General features: G+C 45.9%; 1 protein-coding gene across 2 annotated transcripts in view; it reads left to right on the top strand.

Annotated features, from left to right (window-relative positions):
* Nucleotides 1–19,006, top strand: part of SETD3 (SET domain containing 3, actin histidine methyltransferase) — a 69,826-nt gene that overhangs the window by 12,142 nt on the left and 38,678 nt on the right. For both annotated transcript variants that reach the window (XR_003795865.1, XM_029237675.1), the window contains exons 2-6: nucleotides 368–477; nucleotides 2,955–3,047; nucleotides 5,253–5,401; nucleotides 7,409–7,481; nucleotides 7,787–8,043. Coding sequence is in view for 1 of the 2 variants with exons in the window: in XM_029237675.1 (XP_029093508.1) it covers nucleotides 375–477; nucleotides 2,955–3,047; nucleotides 5,253–5,401; nucleotides 7,409–7,481; nucleotides 7,787–8,043 (675 nt within the window). In the remaining variant the exon portion in view is untranslated. The remainder of the gene's footprint in view (nucleotides 1–367; nucleotides 478–2,954; nucleotides 3,048–5,252; nucleotides 5,402–7,408; nucleotides 7,482–7,786; nucleotides 8,044–19,006) is intronic.

The following is a 19,006-nucleotide window of genomic DNA, read 5'->3' as shown; positions in this document are numbered from 1 at the left end:
CATGAATGTAGATGTAACTTCTATCTATGTAGTATCACAGAATACTAGGATATACAATGAAGTCTATGTAATTTGAAAAAAATTCTAGAGTAAAAGTTGCTTCTACTGTAGTTTTTGTAGGTGAAAAGGAACGAACTTTTCTTCCAGAGACTACAAAGCAGCTTTTTTTTTCACATTTGAGTGCCTCCAAATACTAGTGTTAGTTACACGTTGCTTTTTCTGGAGGGAAACTTCAGGATATGGCACCTTTGAGGTAAGATCTTAATGTCTCAAGGCCGAGCCACTGCTGTGCCACGTTTTATTACTCAGTTTTGTTCTTTGGAAATGTAATGCTTTTCTCTTTGTTTTTTCTTTTTCTTCTCCGTAGTCAGAAAATGGGTAAGAAGAGTCGAGTAAAAACGCAGAAATCAGGCACTGGTGCTACAGCAAGCGTGTCCCCGAAGGAAACCTTGAACCTAACCAGTGAGCTGTTGCAGAGTAAGTCTCGGCTCGGCCTTCCCGCCTCTGTGTGGGACACGTGTGTCTCTCTCCTCACACCCATGCACCGCGTGGGGGTCCCTGGTCTGGGGAGCAGGTGGTGAAACAAGCCTGTGTTCAGATCCCAGCTTGTTTAGCCATGGGACCTGGCACGTTACAGATCTTCCCCAGCCTGCAGCTTCCCTGCCTGTAAAAATGGAGGTACGGTACCAACAGGTTCCAACAGGTAACTTTTACCTAACAGGTACGGTACCAACTGTAACTATGGTTAAAGGAGGCTTGGACGACAGAACGGATGAATGTAGATAACCACCCCACGCCTGCACCGGTGGGCCAGGCCAGACTCCACTGCTTTTTAACAGTGTGGCCTTGGACCAGTCCCTTAACCCTGCTGAGTCGCAGTGCTTGCATCAGTAAATAGAGTGTCTCGAGCCCCATGTGAGCTATGGCACGTGAAGGTTGAAGGTCACTGGGCCGTGAAGCCAGAGGTGAGCGCAGCGTGCCGCTCAGAGAGCAAACCGTAGGAACTGGGCTCCCTCCCCTTTACTTTCAGTGATTCGTAATAGTTTTCCAGTTTCACATATGGAAGTTATCCGTTCTTGCTCTAGGAAATTAAGTATCTGTTAAGTGCCGATACTTGCTTTAGCAAGTTAGTGTAAACTGGTAACTTCTTTCTTTAAATTGGAATTTAAGTTGGTGCTCTGTATGTTTCAGATTTAGCCGTGGTCACTCGATTAACTAACTACGTTTGTCTCATTTTCTTGGCCCCTTATGTTTAGATTATGTGAGAGGCTAACCCCCAAATAAAAATTTCACTTTCTTTCCCTGACACAGGCAGGCAGGCAGGCAGCAACCGAGTCAGGGTCAGGTCCCTCCCTGAGTTCTCCCATCCCCCCTGTGGGGAGCCCCCCCCCCCAGAAGGTCAGTGTGGGCTCCCACAGAGCACGGCTGTACCTGCCCGCCCCCACCTGTCTCTCCTGCTGGACTACAGGCGGCCTCAGGACAGGCTCCTGTATTCTGGGGCCTCAGTCAGTGTTTGTTGATGGAAGAGTGAAGTAAGACTGGTTAACCTAAGTTATGAGTCAATGCATAACTAGTTACTGTTAATTATTATTAATTTTTAAATTAATTTTTATTGGAGTATAGCTGCTTTACAATGTTGTGTTAGTTTCTACTGTACAGCAAAATGAATCAGCTATACATATACATATATCCCCTCTTGTTGGATTTCCTTCCCATTTAGGTCACCACAGAGCATTGAGTAGAGTTCCCTGAGCTATACAGCAGGTTCTCATTAGTGGTCTGTTTTATACATGGTATCAATGGTGTGTATGTGTCAGTCCCCATCTCCCGGTTCCTACCCCCACAACCCCTGTTGATTATTTACCACATCTAGTCTTCTCTGTGGGGAACAAAGGGGGCCAGGAGGTTTATCAGGAATGTGGTCGGGGTCTCTCTCTTCAAACTGATACTGTCTTAAAAGGTCAGGGCCGCTGACAGGCCGGGTGCCCGGGGTGCAGCCTTCCACTGCCATGGCTCCGGTCTTGGTGGGTAGGTCTTTCGGTTTTGGCCCGACAGAATCTTAGCTTCTTTTTTAGCGGCAACTGTGCCATCTCTTTTTGTAACTCCCCCAGAGTGCTTATTATAGAGCCTTACACAAGGATGTGAAATGTTTGTTGACTAATTGTCCTTATGTCCAATTTAACTGGTTCCCTTAGGGAGTCATTGTTATGGAGTTTAACTAGAAAAAAATGTTGACTCTTAATATATCTTCTTTTCACCATCCACAAGAGTTTTCAGGAAAATGTTTTGCATTTTAGCTTAGCTTTTTAGATTTTCCTGTTATGAGTATTCTGAGGAAAATTGATCAGAGCAGCAAGAATGGGGTAGATGCAAGTTAGATGCTCACACCTATGTCCCGTGGTCACAGTGTAATATGTGGCCTGGGTGGTTTCAGAGGGTTTACGTGCTTTAAAAAGTACACCTGGTTTATGGGCTTCCCTGGTGGCACAGTGGTGAAGAATCCACCTGCCAATGCAGGGGACATGGGTTCGAGCCCTGGTCTGGGAAGATCCCACATGCCGCGGAGCAGCTGAGCCCGCGAGCCACAACTGCTGAGCCTGCATGCTTCAACTACGGAAGCCTGCTTGCCTAGAGCCTGTGCTCCGCAACAAGAGAAGCCACCGCAATGAGAAGCCCGCGCGCCGCAACGAAGAGGAGCCCCCGCTCACCGCGACTAGAGAAAGCCCGCGTGCAGCAACGAAGACCCAACGCAGCCAAAAAACAAATATTAATTAATTAATTAATTTTAAAAAAGTATACCTGGTTTATACTTCTCACCTCTGTCATCACAGCTATACATCTTTGTCCTTTAAAAATAAACCAACAGCAACAACAAAACCCAGATCCTCTTTCTTCTGAAGACTAACAGGTTAAGCTGAAAGAAATGTTTGGGTGCCATGGTTTTTGTGTTACAGAATGCAGTAGTCCTGCCCCTGGCCCAGGAAAAGAATGGGAAGAGTATGTGCAGATCCGGTCTCTAGTTGAGAAAATACGAAAAAAACAAAAAGGTAAATTTCCTCAGATGATCATCACATTTTAATAATATCCTGTGGAAACCTGGCATAAGCAGAGAGGCTTTGAGAATGAAGGTCTTGGCATCAACCCTCAGGCCTCCGTGCCTGTCTGGATGGTGGTTGTAGAAGGGCTCCTAGATACTGGGAGGGAAACTGCATTGGGAATCCATCAGGATTTTCCCCATTTTTGAGGTGCCGTTGCTGCTTTGGAAGGGATAAAAATGTTGAGCTTCAGCGGGGACAGTTTTTCTATCTGGGGACTGAGATGGTATAACTTTCATTTATTTTTATTTTATGAAATACATATTTAAATTTGTTTTTGCATCCTGTGTTTCCTTTAGGGTTTGAGGCCAGTACATGGTGTTGTGTGGTCAACACACAAATATATACGGATTGGTTAGTGTCTTGTCAAGATTTACAATGAACTCAAATATGTCTTGATTTAATAAGAGATGTAGTTATATTTCTCAAGCTGTGTTTTTCCAGGGTGTATTCAGTAGGCATCTTAATGATTCTCAGGCAGGCTGGCAATGGGGCCAAGTGTCAGTTCGGAAAAGCGTGTTCAATATACCTATTGTTTTTGTGCTGTAAAGCACAAAAAGTAGATTTGTATGCAGGCCACACGGAAGGTAGAAGGAGAAAGCATAATAAGGAGCCTGCGTTCAGAAGGATGAGAGAACTTCTTTGACTCCCCTTTTATTTATTGCCATGAAAGTTAGTGGGAAGACGGTTTGTTTTGTATTTGCCCTCTTAGGGAGTAGTTTTACCGCTCTCCCATGCACATCTGCAAACATGCAGTCTTTAGGTTAGATAGTCTCAAACCCTCAATGGGGACGGGTTCTTTTATAATGTGTTAATTTGCATTAAATGGTAGACTGTGCTAATCCTGGCTCACCAAATTGGTTGCTGAAAAGTTTTTTTATATCCTGAGTTTCTGCGCTGAGTAGAGACCATTTACTATAACTGGCACTGAAGTTAGAGCATTCACTAGTTCTCAATAAGGGAAGAGTAAATTCTGTTTTAGAGTATCCCTAACAAAATCAGTTTTATCCATTTAGCAGGTACCTTTGCAGACCTAGCCTGGCATGGCCCCAGGCCAGGCAGTCCTGCTTCACAGATCTAGTTAACCATGAATTGTATCTTGGGGACATGGCCACAGGCCCTGGGCTGGGTTCTGTGCCCAGCACCCCATGTGGTCGAAGTTCCTGTTCCTCTCTCTTTATTCCTCAGAAAAATAATGATTTTTCCTATGCATGGCTTTTCATCTTTTTTGATATTTCAAACGTGCTGAAAAGTGCCAAAAATAACACCTAAGCAGCTACTATCTCAATTGGATACATGCCAGAGTCTTGTCGGTTCAAGTTCTTCTTTCCTTCCTTCTCAGCTACTGGTCCGATGTCTTCCCCTCCCTCCGTGCTTTGATTGGTTCTTATATTTGTTTTTAATAAATTAGGCGTTTCAGGCACAGCTGAAGCCCCACACTTCCATCCCACTCCCTCCTCTCCCCTCCCCTCCCCCTCGGGGGGGGCGTTGTCTTTACAGTGAATGTGTTTCTGCTTCATATATAACCCCATACAAATAGATGGTAGTAATTGGCATTTTAACAATTTACGTAAATGGTATCATACTACTGGACTTTCAGAAAACCAGTGTTAAGTTTTGTGTTTCGCTTACAGTGATACATATAGATGCTGCTCATTTAAGTTGCTGGACGAATTTCAGAGCGTTCCAGTTTTGTGCTCTTAGAATCAGGGTCTAGGGCTCCTCCTTACAGATGTCTCCTTGTGCATGTATGTATGTGAGCTACTGATTTTTGTTTTCGTGGGAGTTTTGTTAAAGCAAGTGTGCACATGAGAGATGGCAGGTTGCTCTAGAAACCTCCAGTGGTCATGAAGGCTTTCCCCATCCCTGTTATTGCACCTAATAGAAGCTGACCACCAATATTCATATCACCTGGGAACAGCAGCTGTTGCTCTGTAACCAGCAGGGCGTTCAGGATTTTAACTCACCTTTCCTGTCACTAGTTAAGGTATGTACTGTGACATCTGGTGGTCAGTTTTGATTTTTTTTTTCAAGATTGGAGTCTTATTACTATTTCTAGGTAGTTAGTTCCAGTGGTCTGTTTTTTATTTTCTGAGAGCAGCATGACTGATATGTTCTAAAAGTAGCTCTTGTTTTCTAAAACACGGATTGATATAGGTCTGTCTGTTACTTTTGATGGAAAAAGAGAAGATTACTTTCCTGATCTAATGAAATGGGCCTCTGAAAATGGAGCCTCTGTTGAGGGTTTTGAAATGGTGAACTTCAAAGAAGAGGGCTTCGGTTTGAGAGCGACAAGAGATATCAAGGTGAGTTTGTAGGTGAGCTGCTGGTCTGGGGGGCGGGCTCTCAGAGCATCTGGGTGGTGTGGCGTGGAGGGCCCAGGGCTTGGAAACAGGTGTCTCGGGCTGTCCTGAGCACACTGTGGGCATGTCGGCAGCGTGCAGCCCACCTCCCTCTCCCTGACTTGCGGTCTCCCGGCTGGCCCCGTGGTCCTGAGGGGCCTCAGCCCAGGGCTGTAGACAGCCCCTCCCAGGTCGTCCTCCTTGGAACTGTGCTGTCAGCCAGTGAGTGGGGCAAGTCGGGTCACATCTCTGAACCTCTGTTAGGAGACCAGAGAACATGTCTCGCGGGCTTTTGAGATTTGAGTGAAGAGGAGGATGTGAGCTTGGGTGGTTTGGAGGGAGAGCACACAGGGCCCTGTGATGGATTGGATGTGGGTGGGGTGGAGGGTGGGCAGTGTTGAGATGCGGACCGGTTTTCTGGAGTGGGTAACTGAGTGGCTGGAGGTACCACTTACGGAGACAGCAGCAGCAGAGGGGAGGGGAAAGACGAAGAGAAGTATCCATGTGCTAAGGGACAAAGCTCTTCTCCACTCTCGGTCCTTCCTTCCAGATGAAGGGAGCAGCAGCCCCCGGCGGGGCTCTAGGCCTCTCCCTGGCCCTCATCATGCCGCTCCTAGAGAGGAGGTGTAACGATCTGATGGTTCTGGAAGAAGGATCTGGGCTTGGCCTTTTTCTCCGTGGGAGCTGGTTGCCATATGTGTTCTCTCCCCTGCTCTCTCCACCCTTGGAGTTTTACAGGGCAGACCACACGTGGGGAGGCCTGTCGGGGCTCCAGTCCTGCCTGTAACTAGGTGGGGAGTCTGTCTAATTCTGGGATTCCGTAGGTGATATTTTGTGTCACCATCTGTTGTATTCTTGTGTCTCTCTCAGTTGGTTCAGAACTTGGGTGGAGGAAATGGATGTTATTTATTTGGGTCCCTTCAAACTTCCAGTAGCATCTCTGGTCAAGTCGTAGTTTACTTTTCAATGATACCTTGATAAGCCATACACTGGTTTATTAGATACCTGTTAAATATCTAGTGTGTGAATAGTACCTTGCTTGTTATTATACCGTGCTTCCCCAAACACCAGGATCTCTTCCTTCATGAGGCTGATATAGTAAGGGACGAGACACACATAAAAATAAATAGTAGACATTGGTAAATGGCAAGAGTAAACCAGCTGTCACACGTTTTTCTCATCTCTGATGAGAAGCATCATTAGTATGGATGCTGCCCAGAATATCTTAGCGGTGGTCCGTCCTCACTATGTGCATGTTTTTTTAAGCTTTATTGAGGCATAATTGATATACAAAATCACACATATTTAATGTATATGTTTTGATGAGCTGGGACATATGCATATACCCGTGACACCATCACCACATTCAAGGTACTATGTTGATGTGCATGCTTCAGGCAGTATAGACACATGGACAGGACTTCCTGAAAGAAGCATCTCATGTTGCCAAAGTAGTGAGATAATGCCTTGGGAAAAAATTAGTAACCAGAGTATGTCTTACAGGCTTGTGCTTTCGCTGGTATCCGTGTGCTTTAAGGTCAAGCATGTGGAGGAAGGAATGTTACTCTAGCTTCAGAAACTCAATAGCAATTCACACTGGCAGGTTAGGGTTTTTGTTGGAGGTAGAATTTTTTTTGTTTTGTTTTTAGAACTTAAGTACAGCAAAGAATAAATAAGCACCCTTGTGCTCTATTCCCAAATTGTTATATTTGCTTCGAATTGCTTTTTTGATTTTTTTTTTCCCCAGTGTATATAGTTTTTCTTTGGAAACAGGATTCGAGACGATGCTTCTACTCATTTAACTGTAACATAAACGTTTACATTTAAAAGTGTATTTGATAATTAGAAATAAAATGCTTATAGGCAACCTTAAGTTGTATTTCATTGTGATTGGATTTCTGACCATAGATGTAGCTGGATTGACAATTGTAACATGTCTTGGTGATTCTACTATTATTTTTTTCCTCCTAGGCAGAAGAATTATTTTTATGGGTTCCACGAAAATTACTAATGACTGTTGAATCTGCTAAAAATTCAGTGCTGGGTGAGAATAATTTCTCTTTGTTCAAGGCAGAGCAAAAATGATAAAAATATATAAAACTTCATTTTGTGGCACTAGGGACTATATTTGGTTGTTTTCTCAACTAGTGAAATATTTCCCCAAATCCACACGAAGTGTTTTCCACACTTGTAATCTGACATAGTAGAAGAATGTCAAAAGAAGAGGGCACCTTACCTTAAATGTTACATGACTATCAAGATATTCCTATAACTTTAATATATATTTTGAATGAACACTTTTTAAAGCAGTGTGTGGAACTGATGCTGTTACCTTCTGGGTTAATTCAGGGCCCTTGTATTCTCAAGACCGAATTCTTCAAGCCATGGGAAACATCACACTGGCCTTTCATCTGCTGTGTGAGCGAGCCGACCCTAACTCTTTCTGGCAGCCCTACATTCAGACCCTCCCCAGCGAATACGACACCCCTCTCTACTTCGAAGAGGATGAGGTTCGCTACCTTCAGTCCACACAGGCCATACATGACGTCTTCAGCCAGTATAAGAACACAGCGCGGCAGTACGCCTACTTCTATAAGGTCATCCAGGTGAGCGGCTGGGAGCTGTTTAAAGGATGTGTTACAGGGTGGGGAAGGAGGGAAATTGATTGCTTAAGTGTTGCACCTAAACATTTTGCTTTTTAAGGCAAAAGGCATCGAGTGCCTTGTTTCTGTTTTTACAGAAATGTCACTGAAATGTGGTTGGAATACATCTGACTTCCTCAGTGCCCAGTGTTAAAACAAGCAGCGGTTGCTCCTAAGTTATGAAAGTCACTACATTTTCTGAAAACGAAAGACAACCATGGACTTTTAGAAGCTCTACAATCTATCTAGTACAAAAAGATATGCCCCATGTCTAAATTTTCCAAGGAAATGAAAGTCCATTTGTGGGTTCTTCATACGTATATTAGTAGTAAAATATTGACAATTGATTTCTTTATGTTTTGCAAAGTGTACTGTGTATTATATTAATTTTGATTAGTTCTAAGTAGACGTGTCATATGGAAATCTCTATAAGGTCATGAACATTTGAATTACACCTGATTGCTCCTTGCTGTGTTTTGGCAGTTCAGCCAGCGTTCTCTTTCCTTTCCAGCTGAACAGCACTCAGACAGCTGAGGGCCAGTGTCAGGGTTCCCTTGGGAGCTAAGAAAGGGCGAGTGTCTCTGCCTCTTGACTTGCCCCTTTCTCATATGCCCACGAATCAGCTCCTGGGCTGCTGTACCTAATAGGTGGCAAGTGGGAAAGTGAGCTGCTCCCTTTCCCTTTTCTTTGGGTAATTGGATAACCTGGATTACGCTTGATTTGGTTGTTCCTTAGCTGGTCTGTCTCTGCTCTGTTTTCATTGCTACAGGAAATAATGTTTGGGTGTTCATCATTTAACCTTACAGCATGCCTACTGCACAAGAATGTCACACTCAATTATATCCTCCCCTGTATCAAATACTTCAGATACATAAAAAACTATGACTCTTGTCTTCAAGTAGAAATCGCTGCTTTTCTAAACTTTAAACTTCAGGAAGCCTTTAAGAATTATCATATAATATGTATATAGCATTTATTTTGAGTGTGCTTGGTTTGAAAAATATTGATGGAGCCAGGCCAAAACTCTGATTATTCGGTTAGTTTGCACCTACAATCCTGCAGTCTAAAGTGTGACGTGGCTCTTTGTGACCTGAAAGGGTTGTACTTTTATTCCTAGTGTTTTTTTTGTTTTTTTTTTTGCGGTACGCGGGCCTCTCACTGTTGTGGCCTCTCCCGTGGTGGAGCACAGGCTCTGGACGCGCAGGCTCAGTGGCCGTGGCTCACGGGCCCAGCTGCTCCGCGGCATGTGGGATCTTCCCGAACCGGGGCACAAACCCGTGTACCCTGCATCGGCAGGCGGACTCTCAACCACTGCGCCACCAGGGAAGCCCTGTTCCTGGTTCTTAATTGTGTTTCTTCAATGACTAATAAAAGCGAAGCTGACCCTAGCAGGTCTAAGCCTTTGTCATTTCCTATTGTTAGGCAACAAACTGGAAACCAGCTCTTTTCACGAATGTGTTTCTCAAATCGGGGCTGTGAGATGGCGAAGGCTGGTGGCCTACCCTGAGAGGAACTGCCTCTGTGGTCAGGTCGAGGGTTCTGGAACGATGCCGAGTCTCCCGACAGCTGGCTTGGCGTGATCTTTGGATTTTCATTACATTCACTGGTCTGTTTATTTCAGTATTAACAAAGTAGTGCAGTTTTGCTTCAAGGTTCAATGGGATTTTAAATGACCGTGAGTCACTAAAATACTCTGTTCATTTTGATGGAACTGTCTCATGCCAGGTCTCTTAATAACCCTCTGAAATAAACCCCTTTAGATGATGTTTAGGTGACTGAATTATACCACAGTCTGTGTAGTAAATAGTATTATTGTGAACATCTCAGGAACTAGAGAACATTCTAAAAATAAACTTTAATTCAGAAGTTTTTCTAAGAGTAATAAAATTCTCACATGACTAACAAGAACAATTTGGATAACTTATAATGAATCCGAATATCCTTTTTAAAAAAACAACCACAGTCTTAAAGCATTAATGAATCTATCCGTTATTCCTTTTTAGTATTCCTTTATTTATTCTTCCTTTTTATTGAAAACTTTGATTAATAAATGTGAAACAAGGTATATCCAAATGTGGAATTATCAGACAATCAAATGTTGGCTTTTTTGCATAATTAAGCCAATCTTGAGTATTTGAAAATAATGGTCGTGATTTTAAAAATGGGTGAAGGGGTTCAAAAGGTAAAAAGAAAAAAATATATATGCAGAATCATAAATTTTAAAAATGATTTAAAGATGCAATCAAACTGTACTTTTCTTGACTGTCAAAAGCATCAAACCGAAGAGAAAGCAAGGTGTGTCTGTGACCATGTAATAGCTTCTTCTGTGTTACATCAGTGCATCTCAGCTGGGCGGTTGAGAGGGTATTTGCCCTTGAGAGAGTATTTGGTAACAGTTGGAGACAGTTTTGATTGTTAGGTTTGGGGAGAGGGGGGAGTGCCACTGGCATCCAGGCTGGGGTTGCTGCTGAACTTCTCATGATGTGCAGGGCAGCCCCCAAACAAGGAATTGTCCAGCCCAAAATGTCAATAGTGCTAAGGCCGAGACCCCCTGCTTTGTATTTATATATAGAGGACAGAGCACCTCAAATACCTATGTGATTCCAGAAATCACCATCAATCCCTTCTAGTGATTGGATGCCTAGGGCCTGACTGGCATTGGTTGCTGGTCACTGTCTCCATATGTCAGAAAGTCTTCGTGGGCCAGTTTCAGATCCCCCCGGCTTTAGCTGCCTGCTGTAGCTAGGAGAATATATTTTAAAGTGCTTTTCTGCTTGCTGTCATTTAACAAACATCACTTCTTTTTAAAAACTTACAAATTTAAGACTATAGGTTTGGAGATGTTTGACTTGTTAAGGATGTAAGTACAGGGGAACAAAGATTGAAAAAATCTAAGTATAAAATTCAGATTACTCTTTACAAACACAGACTTGGACCAAGGAGTCGAGTCGAGATCCTTGAAATTGCGTTTTGAAAATGAACTTTATGTGGTGGGCTATCATCATTTCTCCACATAAGCTGGTGAGAGTTCAGTCAGGAAGGGGGCCTTTAACTGATGGGAGGGGAAGGACCATGTGCCCCGAACGGGGCAGCCCTGACTGAGGGTGGTTTCAGGAAGGGTCGAAGCAGCAGTGGGATAATCTGCCCAAGAGAGAGAGGCCGCACAGAAAGAGCCTGCACTTTGTAGTCAGACAAACCTGAGTTGAAATCCTAATAAATGTATCTACTATTAAATTAAATATAATTTGGCATTTGTTGCTTTACCCTACCCCTCTGTTTGTCTCCTGATCTGTTAGGTAGAAGACCCATTTTTCAGTGTAACTGCTGTCAGCCCAAGTTGGGCTGTTCATCACAGCCCCCAGCACAGTGCCGGGCTGCAATGCCTGTGGCATGAGGAAACACCAAGGAGGTCACGGTTGAAGCCACCCGAGCCAGGGCGGCATGGTAGTGGAGAGGGTGGGCTCTGGAGCTGGCCTGCTAGGGTTCAAATCCCCACAGCATCATTTTTGCCAGGTCTCTGTGCTTCTGTTTCCTTTTCTGCAAAATGAGATAATACAGCACCTGTCTCCCAGGGTTGCTGAGTGGACGAAATGAGTTGATCTGCGTGAGGCCCTCAGTACAGCAGTACTTGTCATAGAAATGCTCCATTTCTGTTACTGTTTTGTGTTTTGATCCTTCAGGCCGTGCCGTTTGGTTGTTTTGTGTTAATTGTTTTAAGTTGCATCTCCCCTGTCCCTGCAGTACCTTATGGTAGTATTTCTTAACTTTCCTACTAAAAACTCCTGTTGGCCACGGATAGTGAAGACTATTCCTGCAAGACTAGGGCCTAGACCCAAGTGACTCTTCACAAACTCAGATTGCTTCGATATCTCATGCTTTTGTTGTTACTGTCATTGGTTTTTTATCTCATGTTTTTAAATATTAAAAATTTGTGCAGTTGTTTGTTTGCTGTGGTTTAACAATCATGTGAAATGACTTACTATCAGGTCAGACTGGCACTGTAGGAAAACAGCCCAATTTCTCCCATGACCCTACCTGCCGCTGTGCATCCCTGGAACCCACATTCCAGCGGGAGAAGCGTGGCTTTATGTGGAGTAAATGCCATGAGCCCCACAATGTGGCCAGTCTAAGGGTGGTTCTTTTTCAGTAAAAGAAAATGTGACAGTCACTTAACGTTAGTAAAAATAGGCAGCAGAAGAGATGATTGCACATTGAAAATACATCAGAATGAGCTTTGGCAGAAAATTTCTTAATCGATGATTTGGTTTCTGTGGCTGATGGAATAGGACCTCAAGGCAGCCCAGAATGAGACGTACTGCTGAGACAACCAGGGGGTCTAGGCTATAGAGGAGAAGGTTTTTGCATAAGAATTCATGACAAAGAAAAATGGATTTAAGCAAGAGTTATCTTTTTAAAAATCATATTTTGAGTCTAGCTGTTCTTCTGGTTTCAGGATGTTCCCACTGCTTATAGAAGTCTTCAGTAACAATTGAGAGTAAACATGAATGTTAACACGGTACTGCTGTTATTTTATGTGTCATGTTTTCTCACTTCAGTACCAAACCATACACCTATGCTTTTCCAGGCTTGGATGTTGGGCTTTTTCTCCCTTTTAGTAGGCAGATCACTTCAGCAATGCATTATCACTCGGGAGAGTGGTAGGATTACAGCAGTTCATGTTTAACATTTTCAGTACAGCGACCTGCCCTCAGTTTGATTTTTTCTTTTTTTTTTTTTTTTGCATTGTAGCTCTTAACCTTTTTCAGGGTCTTGGGAACCCTCTTCCCAGAGACGTGTATGTGTGCTATAATCACAAACCCTGGCGTACCATTTGGGGGCTCAAATTCTAGAACCTGATTTGCAGGTTTTGTTATGACTTCCAATTTAAAGTCGTTTTTCTGGGGATGCAGACCAAACTCTGCTCTGAGCCGAAACTCATTCTTTTTCTCCTGAGCTGGCTGCTGGCCTGAAGGTCTGCCAGCCCCGGCCCGGCCACTGTCTCCTGGGGTCACCAGCAGTGTGACGCAAGCACGGATGGTCCCTGTGTGGTGGCGATCCCAAGTCCCTGGGAGAGGAGCACAGAGACGTGTTCATAGTCATCTTGCGTCAGCCTTCAGGATGTTTATTCTAAAAGAAAACTGGCACTAATACTAACAATTATAAATCCTCTAGTAAATTCTCTGCATTTGCTTCTGAATGTTTAAGAACACCTTCTCTAACCTCTCCCTCTTCCCTCTCCCCTCCCTCTCCTCTCCCTCTCCCTCTCCACTCCCCCTCTCCTCCTCTCCCCTCTCCCTCTCCCCCCTCCCCCTCCCCCTCCCCTCTCCCATCCCCCTCCCCCTCCCCTCCCCTCCCCCTCCATCTCTCCCCCCTCCCCCCTCCCCCCATCCCCCCTCCCCCTCCCCCCTCCCCCTTCCCCACCCCCCCTCTCCCCTCCCCCCTCCGCCCCCCCTCCCCCCCGCCCCCGCCCCCTTGTTGTTGCCTAAGCTAGGAAAATAATTTCCTCCCGGCATATTTTCTTGGTCAAAGGCTTTTGAGTGCGGCCGCTTGGTAGTCCAGGTTACTTTCTGTCTTTAGTTTGCTTCACAGAGTTGGTTTAAAAGTCTTTCCAGGACTCTGCTCGTCCTCTTCTGTGCAGTAGCGCTTGGGCTTCACGGTTCTTTAAGGTTTTTACATTGTACCTGCATTGTATTCTTCTTGAGATGTGCAGTATACAGTGTGTCCTTTAGGTATCTAACAGACGATAGTATGTAGCCAGAAGCCTCAAACTCAGGGAATTTTTTGTGCATACCTGCAGTTAAGATCTCACACCTGCTGGTGAAACGTTCTGCTGCAGTTTCATGGTTGAGAAATGTCAGCACCCAAACTCAGGAAGCTGAATTTAGAAATTGTGGCTCAGCCAAACGCTGGAAAAGGCTTGTGGGGATTGAGAACCTGAATGGTGGTAGAATTTCTTCCTGTCAGTTTGTGAAGGGGGGCGCGAGGGAAGAAGAGAGGATTAATAGTAGAGGCAGAACTTGGCCCTTAAAACTGCTGCAGAGCTTTAACCTATAAAAGTACACCTGACAGACCAGGACATTCCAAAGTTCAGCTCCAAGTTGGGACTGTTGCATGGAAATATATGACTAGTTTTGTGATAGAAATCAGTGGGGAAAAAAAGTAGGATTTGGCTTAAACCCAACTTTGAAGTGGTGTGATTGTGAGAAAATGAAGAAAATCATATCTTAACGTAGATGAATGATAGTCCAAATATTTCTCACCCGTGTCAATGGAAAAGAAATGAGCAGATCCTGTGAATGAGCTGTTAGTCTAGTTGACAATCCCATGTAGTGGGCTGGGCACTGCGATGTGGAGCGCCAGCTGTCCCAAGGTTAAGAGCTCTCTTGGGATGAGCACATTTTCCTGTGCTGTTGAGCTTGAATGTGATGCTCTTTTAAGTAAATTCAAGTGTACGGGGTTGAACAGCATAGAGGCATATCTATAAAATTACTATTTTCCCATTGATCTCATCGTTTAAGTGATTTATCCCACCTTACTTGGATCTCCTCTTTTTGCGCTGATCGAATCTGAGAGGTACAGGGGAAGGGCTGATGGAGAACGCCTGTGTGTGTTAAGTGCTGTGAATTTTATTTCAAGGCTTCCGCCTTTCCTGCCTAATGCTGCAGGACGGGGGGAGGCTGTGTTAAGTTGGCCGGACAGGCAGCTTCTCCCACCTGGCCAGGCCCGTGGTGGCAGGAGACCCGCGCAGCCAGACTCACAGCTTGCTGCGAACAGGGCCTGCCCAGAGGCCAAGGAAGGTGCCACTTCTGGTTCTCGGCATCCCGTGGCAGTTGTGGCTGAACGTCAGTTGCTGTCCCATTTCTCGCTGCTCTCCTTGTCCCTGATGGAGCCACAGGAGAAGAGCACAGACGTGAATTTTTGCTGGAGATAGTTTTACCTCTGTTTTCCTGAAGCTCATAGAGAAGATCTGATCATGCATGAGGCCTACAGGAATAACATCAGATTTGAGTAAAGCCCCTGGGCCTCAGCATACTTTAAAGATCCAGCGCCTTGACACATGCAGGTGATGTATGTGGGCGTCAGATGCTGTCCTAGACACGTGTGGGTGCGCGTACCCGAGAGCCCCGCAACGGAGGATGTGCACTTGCGTTCATGGAACTTGACTTCCGCTGGTGGCTGAGGTGGTGGCGGGCACCCCCGGTTTATGTGCAGGTTTACTCCACGTCATCCCTGAGGCCATGGGGAGCTTGGAGGGCTCTCGGTAGCCGGCTTCTCCCTCCGTTGGCCCTTCCCCTCCGCCTAGAAACCTGTGTAAGGGTCTTCCTTCCAGATAAACCAACCCACCTTCTCCTCCTGACCTTGGATTCACTCCCCTTTCTTTTTGTTTTTAGCCCACTGTATCCTCCTGATTGTTCATTCAACCACTGTTTATTGAGGATCTCAAGCGTGAGGCACCACACCTGGGGACCGGGACTAATGTCCCTGGGGGTACAAAGAGGTGTTTTTGAACTTTTTATTTTGAAATAATTTTTTCAACTTAGGAAAAAGTTGTAAACATAATACAAAGTTGAAAGCCTGGCCGTGAGCACCACCTCCTGGATACCCTGCTCCTGCCCTCGTTCCCACGTAAGTTCCCTTCCGGAGGCACGTGTGTTCCGTACGTAACGCTCTTGTTCTCAGCCAAATTCCTGACGATGTCACGACTCCTGACGCAGGGTGGGGGGTATGGGACACCGAGGAGGTGAGTCAGAGGCGAGGGTGGGGATGAGAGAAGGCGCTTCAGTGGCTGGGGGTATCGAGGTAAACGTGGGTTCTGTGGTGAGGGCACTGGTTGGAGGTGCAGGATGTGATGGGGAGAGAATGAAGCCCTCTGATTCCAAGCTGTGCCCGAAGTCCGAGGGGCCTCTTCCCATCCTGTGAGTCGTGTTCTGTGCCGGGTACCCTGGAGCACTGGCCGGACCGGGAGGTGGGAGTGGCTCCTGAGCTTGTTGTATGGACCTGAGGTCACTAACAGAAGATGCTTCGTGGGGACAGAGCTGCCCCATCGGTGTGACCCTCCCTGGGCTCTCTCCTCAGGGCTTTAGTCCTGCCAGTCACCCTGTGAGGGAGGCAGTGTCCATCCTCCCTTTGCAGAGGAGCAGTGGGAGATGTGGGGTGCCCAGGTCAGAGCAGGCCGGCCGGACCCGAGCCCTCCCAGACTGGGGTCGGCAGGTCACAGTCTTTCTCTACGGCTCTTTCTGGTCTTACTTTTGGGGCAAAGAAGTGGTCTAGTTTTTTTTTTTTCAATAAATTTATTTGTTTTTATTTATTTTAATTTTGGCTGCGTCGGGTCTTCATTGCTGTGCGCGGGCTTTCTCTAGTTGCGGCGAGCGGGGGCTGCTCTTCGTTGCGGTGCGCGGCCTTCTCACTGCGGCGGCTCCTCTTGTTGTGGAGCATGGGCTCTCGGCGCGCAGGCTCCAGTAGTGTGGCTCACGGGCTCAGTAGTTGTGGCTCGTGGGCTCTAGAGCGCAGGCTCAGTAGTTGTGGCACACGGGCTTAGTTGCTCCGCGGCACTTGGGATCTTCCTGGACCAGGGTTCGAACCCGTGTCCCCTGAATTTATAGGCAGATTCCTAACCACTGCGCCACTAGGGAAGCCCAGAAGTGGTCTGGTTTTAAGGGCAGGGCAGTCTTGTTCAAAATCTCTCTTGGGCTCTTATTTTGCAGAAAGCTGTGCCATCCCCTGGGCCTGCACAGGGCACCTGCTGGGGTTCCTTCCAGCTCCTGGAGGGACCCCCGTCCAGCCTCAGTCTCACTCTGTGCAGAGGTGGGAGAGGGCACACGCGGAGGACGCCGTAGGCTGCTGGCTTTCCCCCACGCTGGGATGAAGCTGAGGAAGCGCTCTCTCTCTCTCTCTCTCTTTCTTTTTTTTTATCCTTACCAACTTGACTTTTAATGTTATAAAAAAGTGGAAACACTGGAACTTAGGAAAATCACTCCAGGCTTGCATGTTCTCTGGAGAGTTTCCAGCGACTTGGTGATCTTTGTAGAGCCTCTGGCTGTCTTGCTGAGATGCACTGACCTGTGTCCTTGCTTTTTCCTGATAGCTGACCTTGTGCATTACTAATTTGTGTTAAATGTGTATGAGTGTTGTCCTTTTCATGTCTTTATTTAAGGTTTCTGACTTTGTAGATTATTCATTCTAAACGTGTATCTAATTTTCACCATTTTTATAAATACAGGCTGCAGATATGACATTTAAAAACATCTAATTTGTGGTTTTAACAGTTTGCTTGTTTTGTATAATGTTATAGCAATTCAAATAGATACAGACTTCACCTGCTGGGAATCTAGTGTTCTTTGTTTTTTCCAGTTTTTGTTTCAGCAGCCTTTGAGGGAGTCAAGAAACGAAATGCTCTTTCTCTGTATTCCTGGTTCTAAATGGGGGAAGCCATACCTGCATCCAGTTGGTGGCACATATTCCTTCTTGGCAGTTATTAAGGAAGGTCACCGTTTTGTGGTGTCTGTACAAGCGGGGAGGCCGGGCAGCCCCATGCTCTGTGTCCTCCTGTAGAAGTTTTCCAGGTAAGATTCCCAGATCTCCGGGCTGCCGTGGTTGCTAGGGCACTCCTGTCTCCTGCCCTTGGCTGGCCTGCTGGCTCTTCTGTCTGGCAGTCCTCCTGTGAACGACAGCCTTCCTGCCCTTACTCGGCTTGTCACCTGGGCCCCTTGAGAAAAGCTTCCAACTTTGCTGATCAGAGTTGGGAACAGAAGTCCAACAAAGCCATTACAAGGGTAATCATTCATGGCAATGCTGGCTATGTGTCCAGCACTGTGAGAGCTTTCTTGCCTTTTATTCCAGGAACTACTGCCTTCCCATGAGAATCTGAGACAGAATTAACCAAATTAGATTCAGCAGAAACCTCCAGTCCTAGGGCCCAAGTCTTCGGGGCATCACCCCGTTTCACAGGTGAGGAAATGGGCCGAGTGGCGAGTCAGGATTGAAGCCCAGATCCTCCCGACCCTAGAGGCTGTTTTTCCCACTTCCCTTGTCTCCACAGACCCATCTTCTCTACAATTCCTTCTCTCCCCTTCTGGCCCCCGCTTTACCAGTCCTGGGTCTTTCCCACAAGTCTGATCAGTAGAACTTTTTTGAAAATACAAGTTTAAAAACAAAAGCTTCAAAATTGTTTTTTCTTGAAACCTGCTTTTTTTCCCAGCCCCCTAAGGTCTGTATCTGGTGATTACATTCCCTGTTCTCTGGGATAGGAATTCTGGTTTTATTTTTGTTTTGTTTTGTTTTGAGTGTGTGTGATAAGACGAGAGCCTGCTTCTGTTTTTTGAGACCTCTGACAAGCGCCCTTACGAGAACACTCTCCTGAGTGAGCAGACACATTGGCAGCCACTCGTGCTGGTTGACGTTGACATGCAAATTCCGTTCCTTCCCTGCAGAGCTGTACTGCTTTCATAATTGCTTATGACCTAAGAAATTCTGGCTTAGGCTGCAACCTTCCCATGGCCACTCTGCGTATCCTTCTCGCCTTCTCTCAGGGAGAAAAGCATTTACAGTAGAAGCATGAAAAGGAATTAGAGGCAGTAGAGGAACCTCCATAACATCAGGGATTATATTATTAATACATCCTTTTTACTTGGGTTGGGCCGGGACCTCTCGGCAGCTGGATGTGGAGGCACAGCTGGGACTGTCCACCCCCTCTGCATTTTAGTACCAAGCGGAAGAGTGGATTGAGCTCACCCTCCAGTGAGCTTGAGGGAGTGTGTAGACCTGCATGGAGTGAGATGGTGAGGACGATCGCTTTAACAGAATCGGTAGGTTAGTGAGTGTTCACAGGCAGGGAACATAGGCGCCTGTGTTCTGTTGCCCTTATTCCATAAGGTGCTGTGGATTAGACACAACCGCAGTCCACTCCGCCTGACTTCCTTGGAATTGA

This window comes from Monodon monoceros, unplaced genomic scaffold (assembly GCF_005190385.1).
Source record: "Monodon monoceros isolate NGI ecotype Baffin Bay Population unplaced genomic scaffold, NGI_Narwhal_1 Super_Scaffold_21, whole genome shotgun sequence".
NCBI classification, from domain to species: Eukaryota; Metazoa; Chordata; class Mammalia; order Artiodactyla; family Monodontidae; genus Monodon; species Monodon monoceros.
This window is presented reverse-complemented; position numbering and strand designations above follow the sequence as displayed.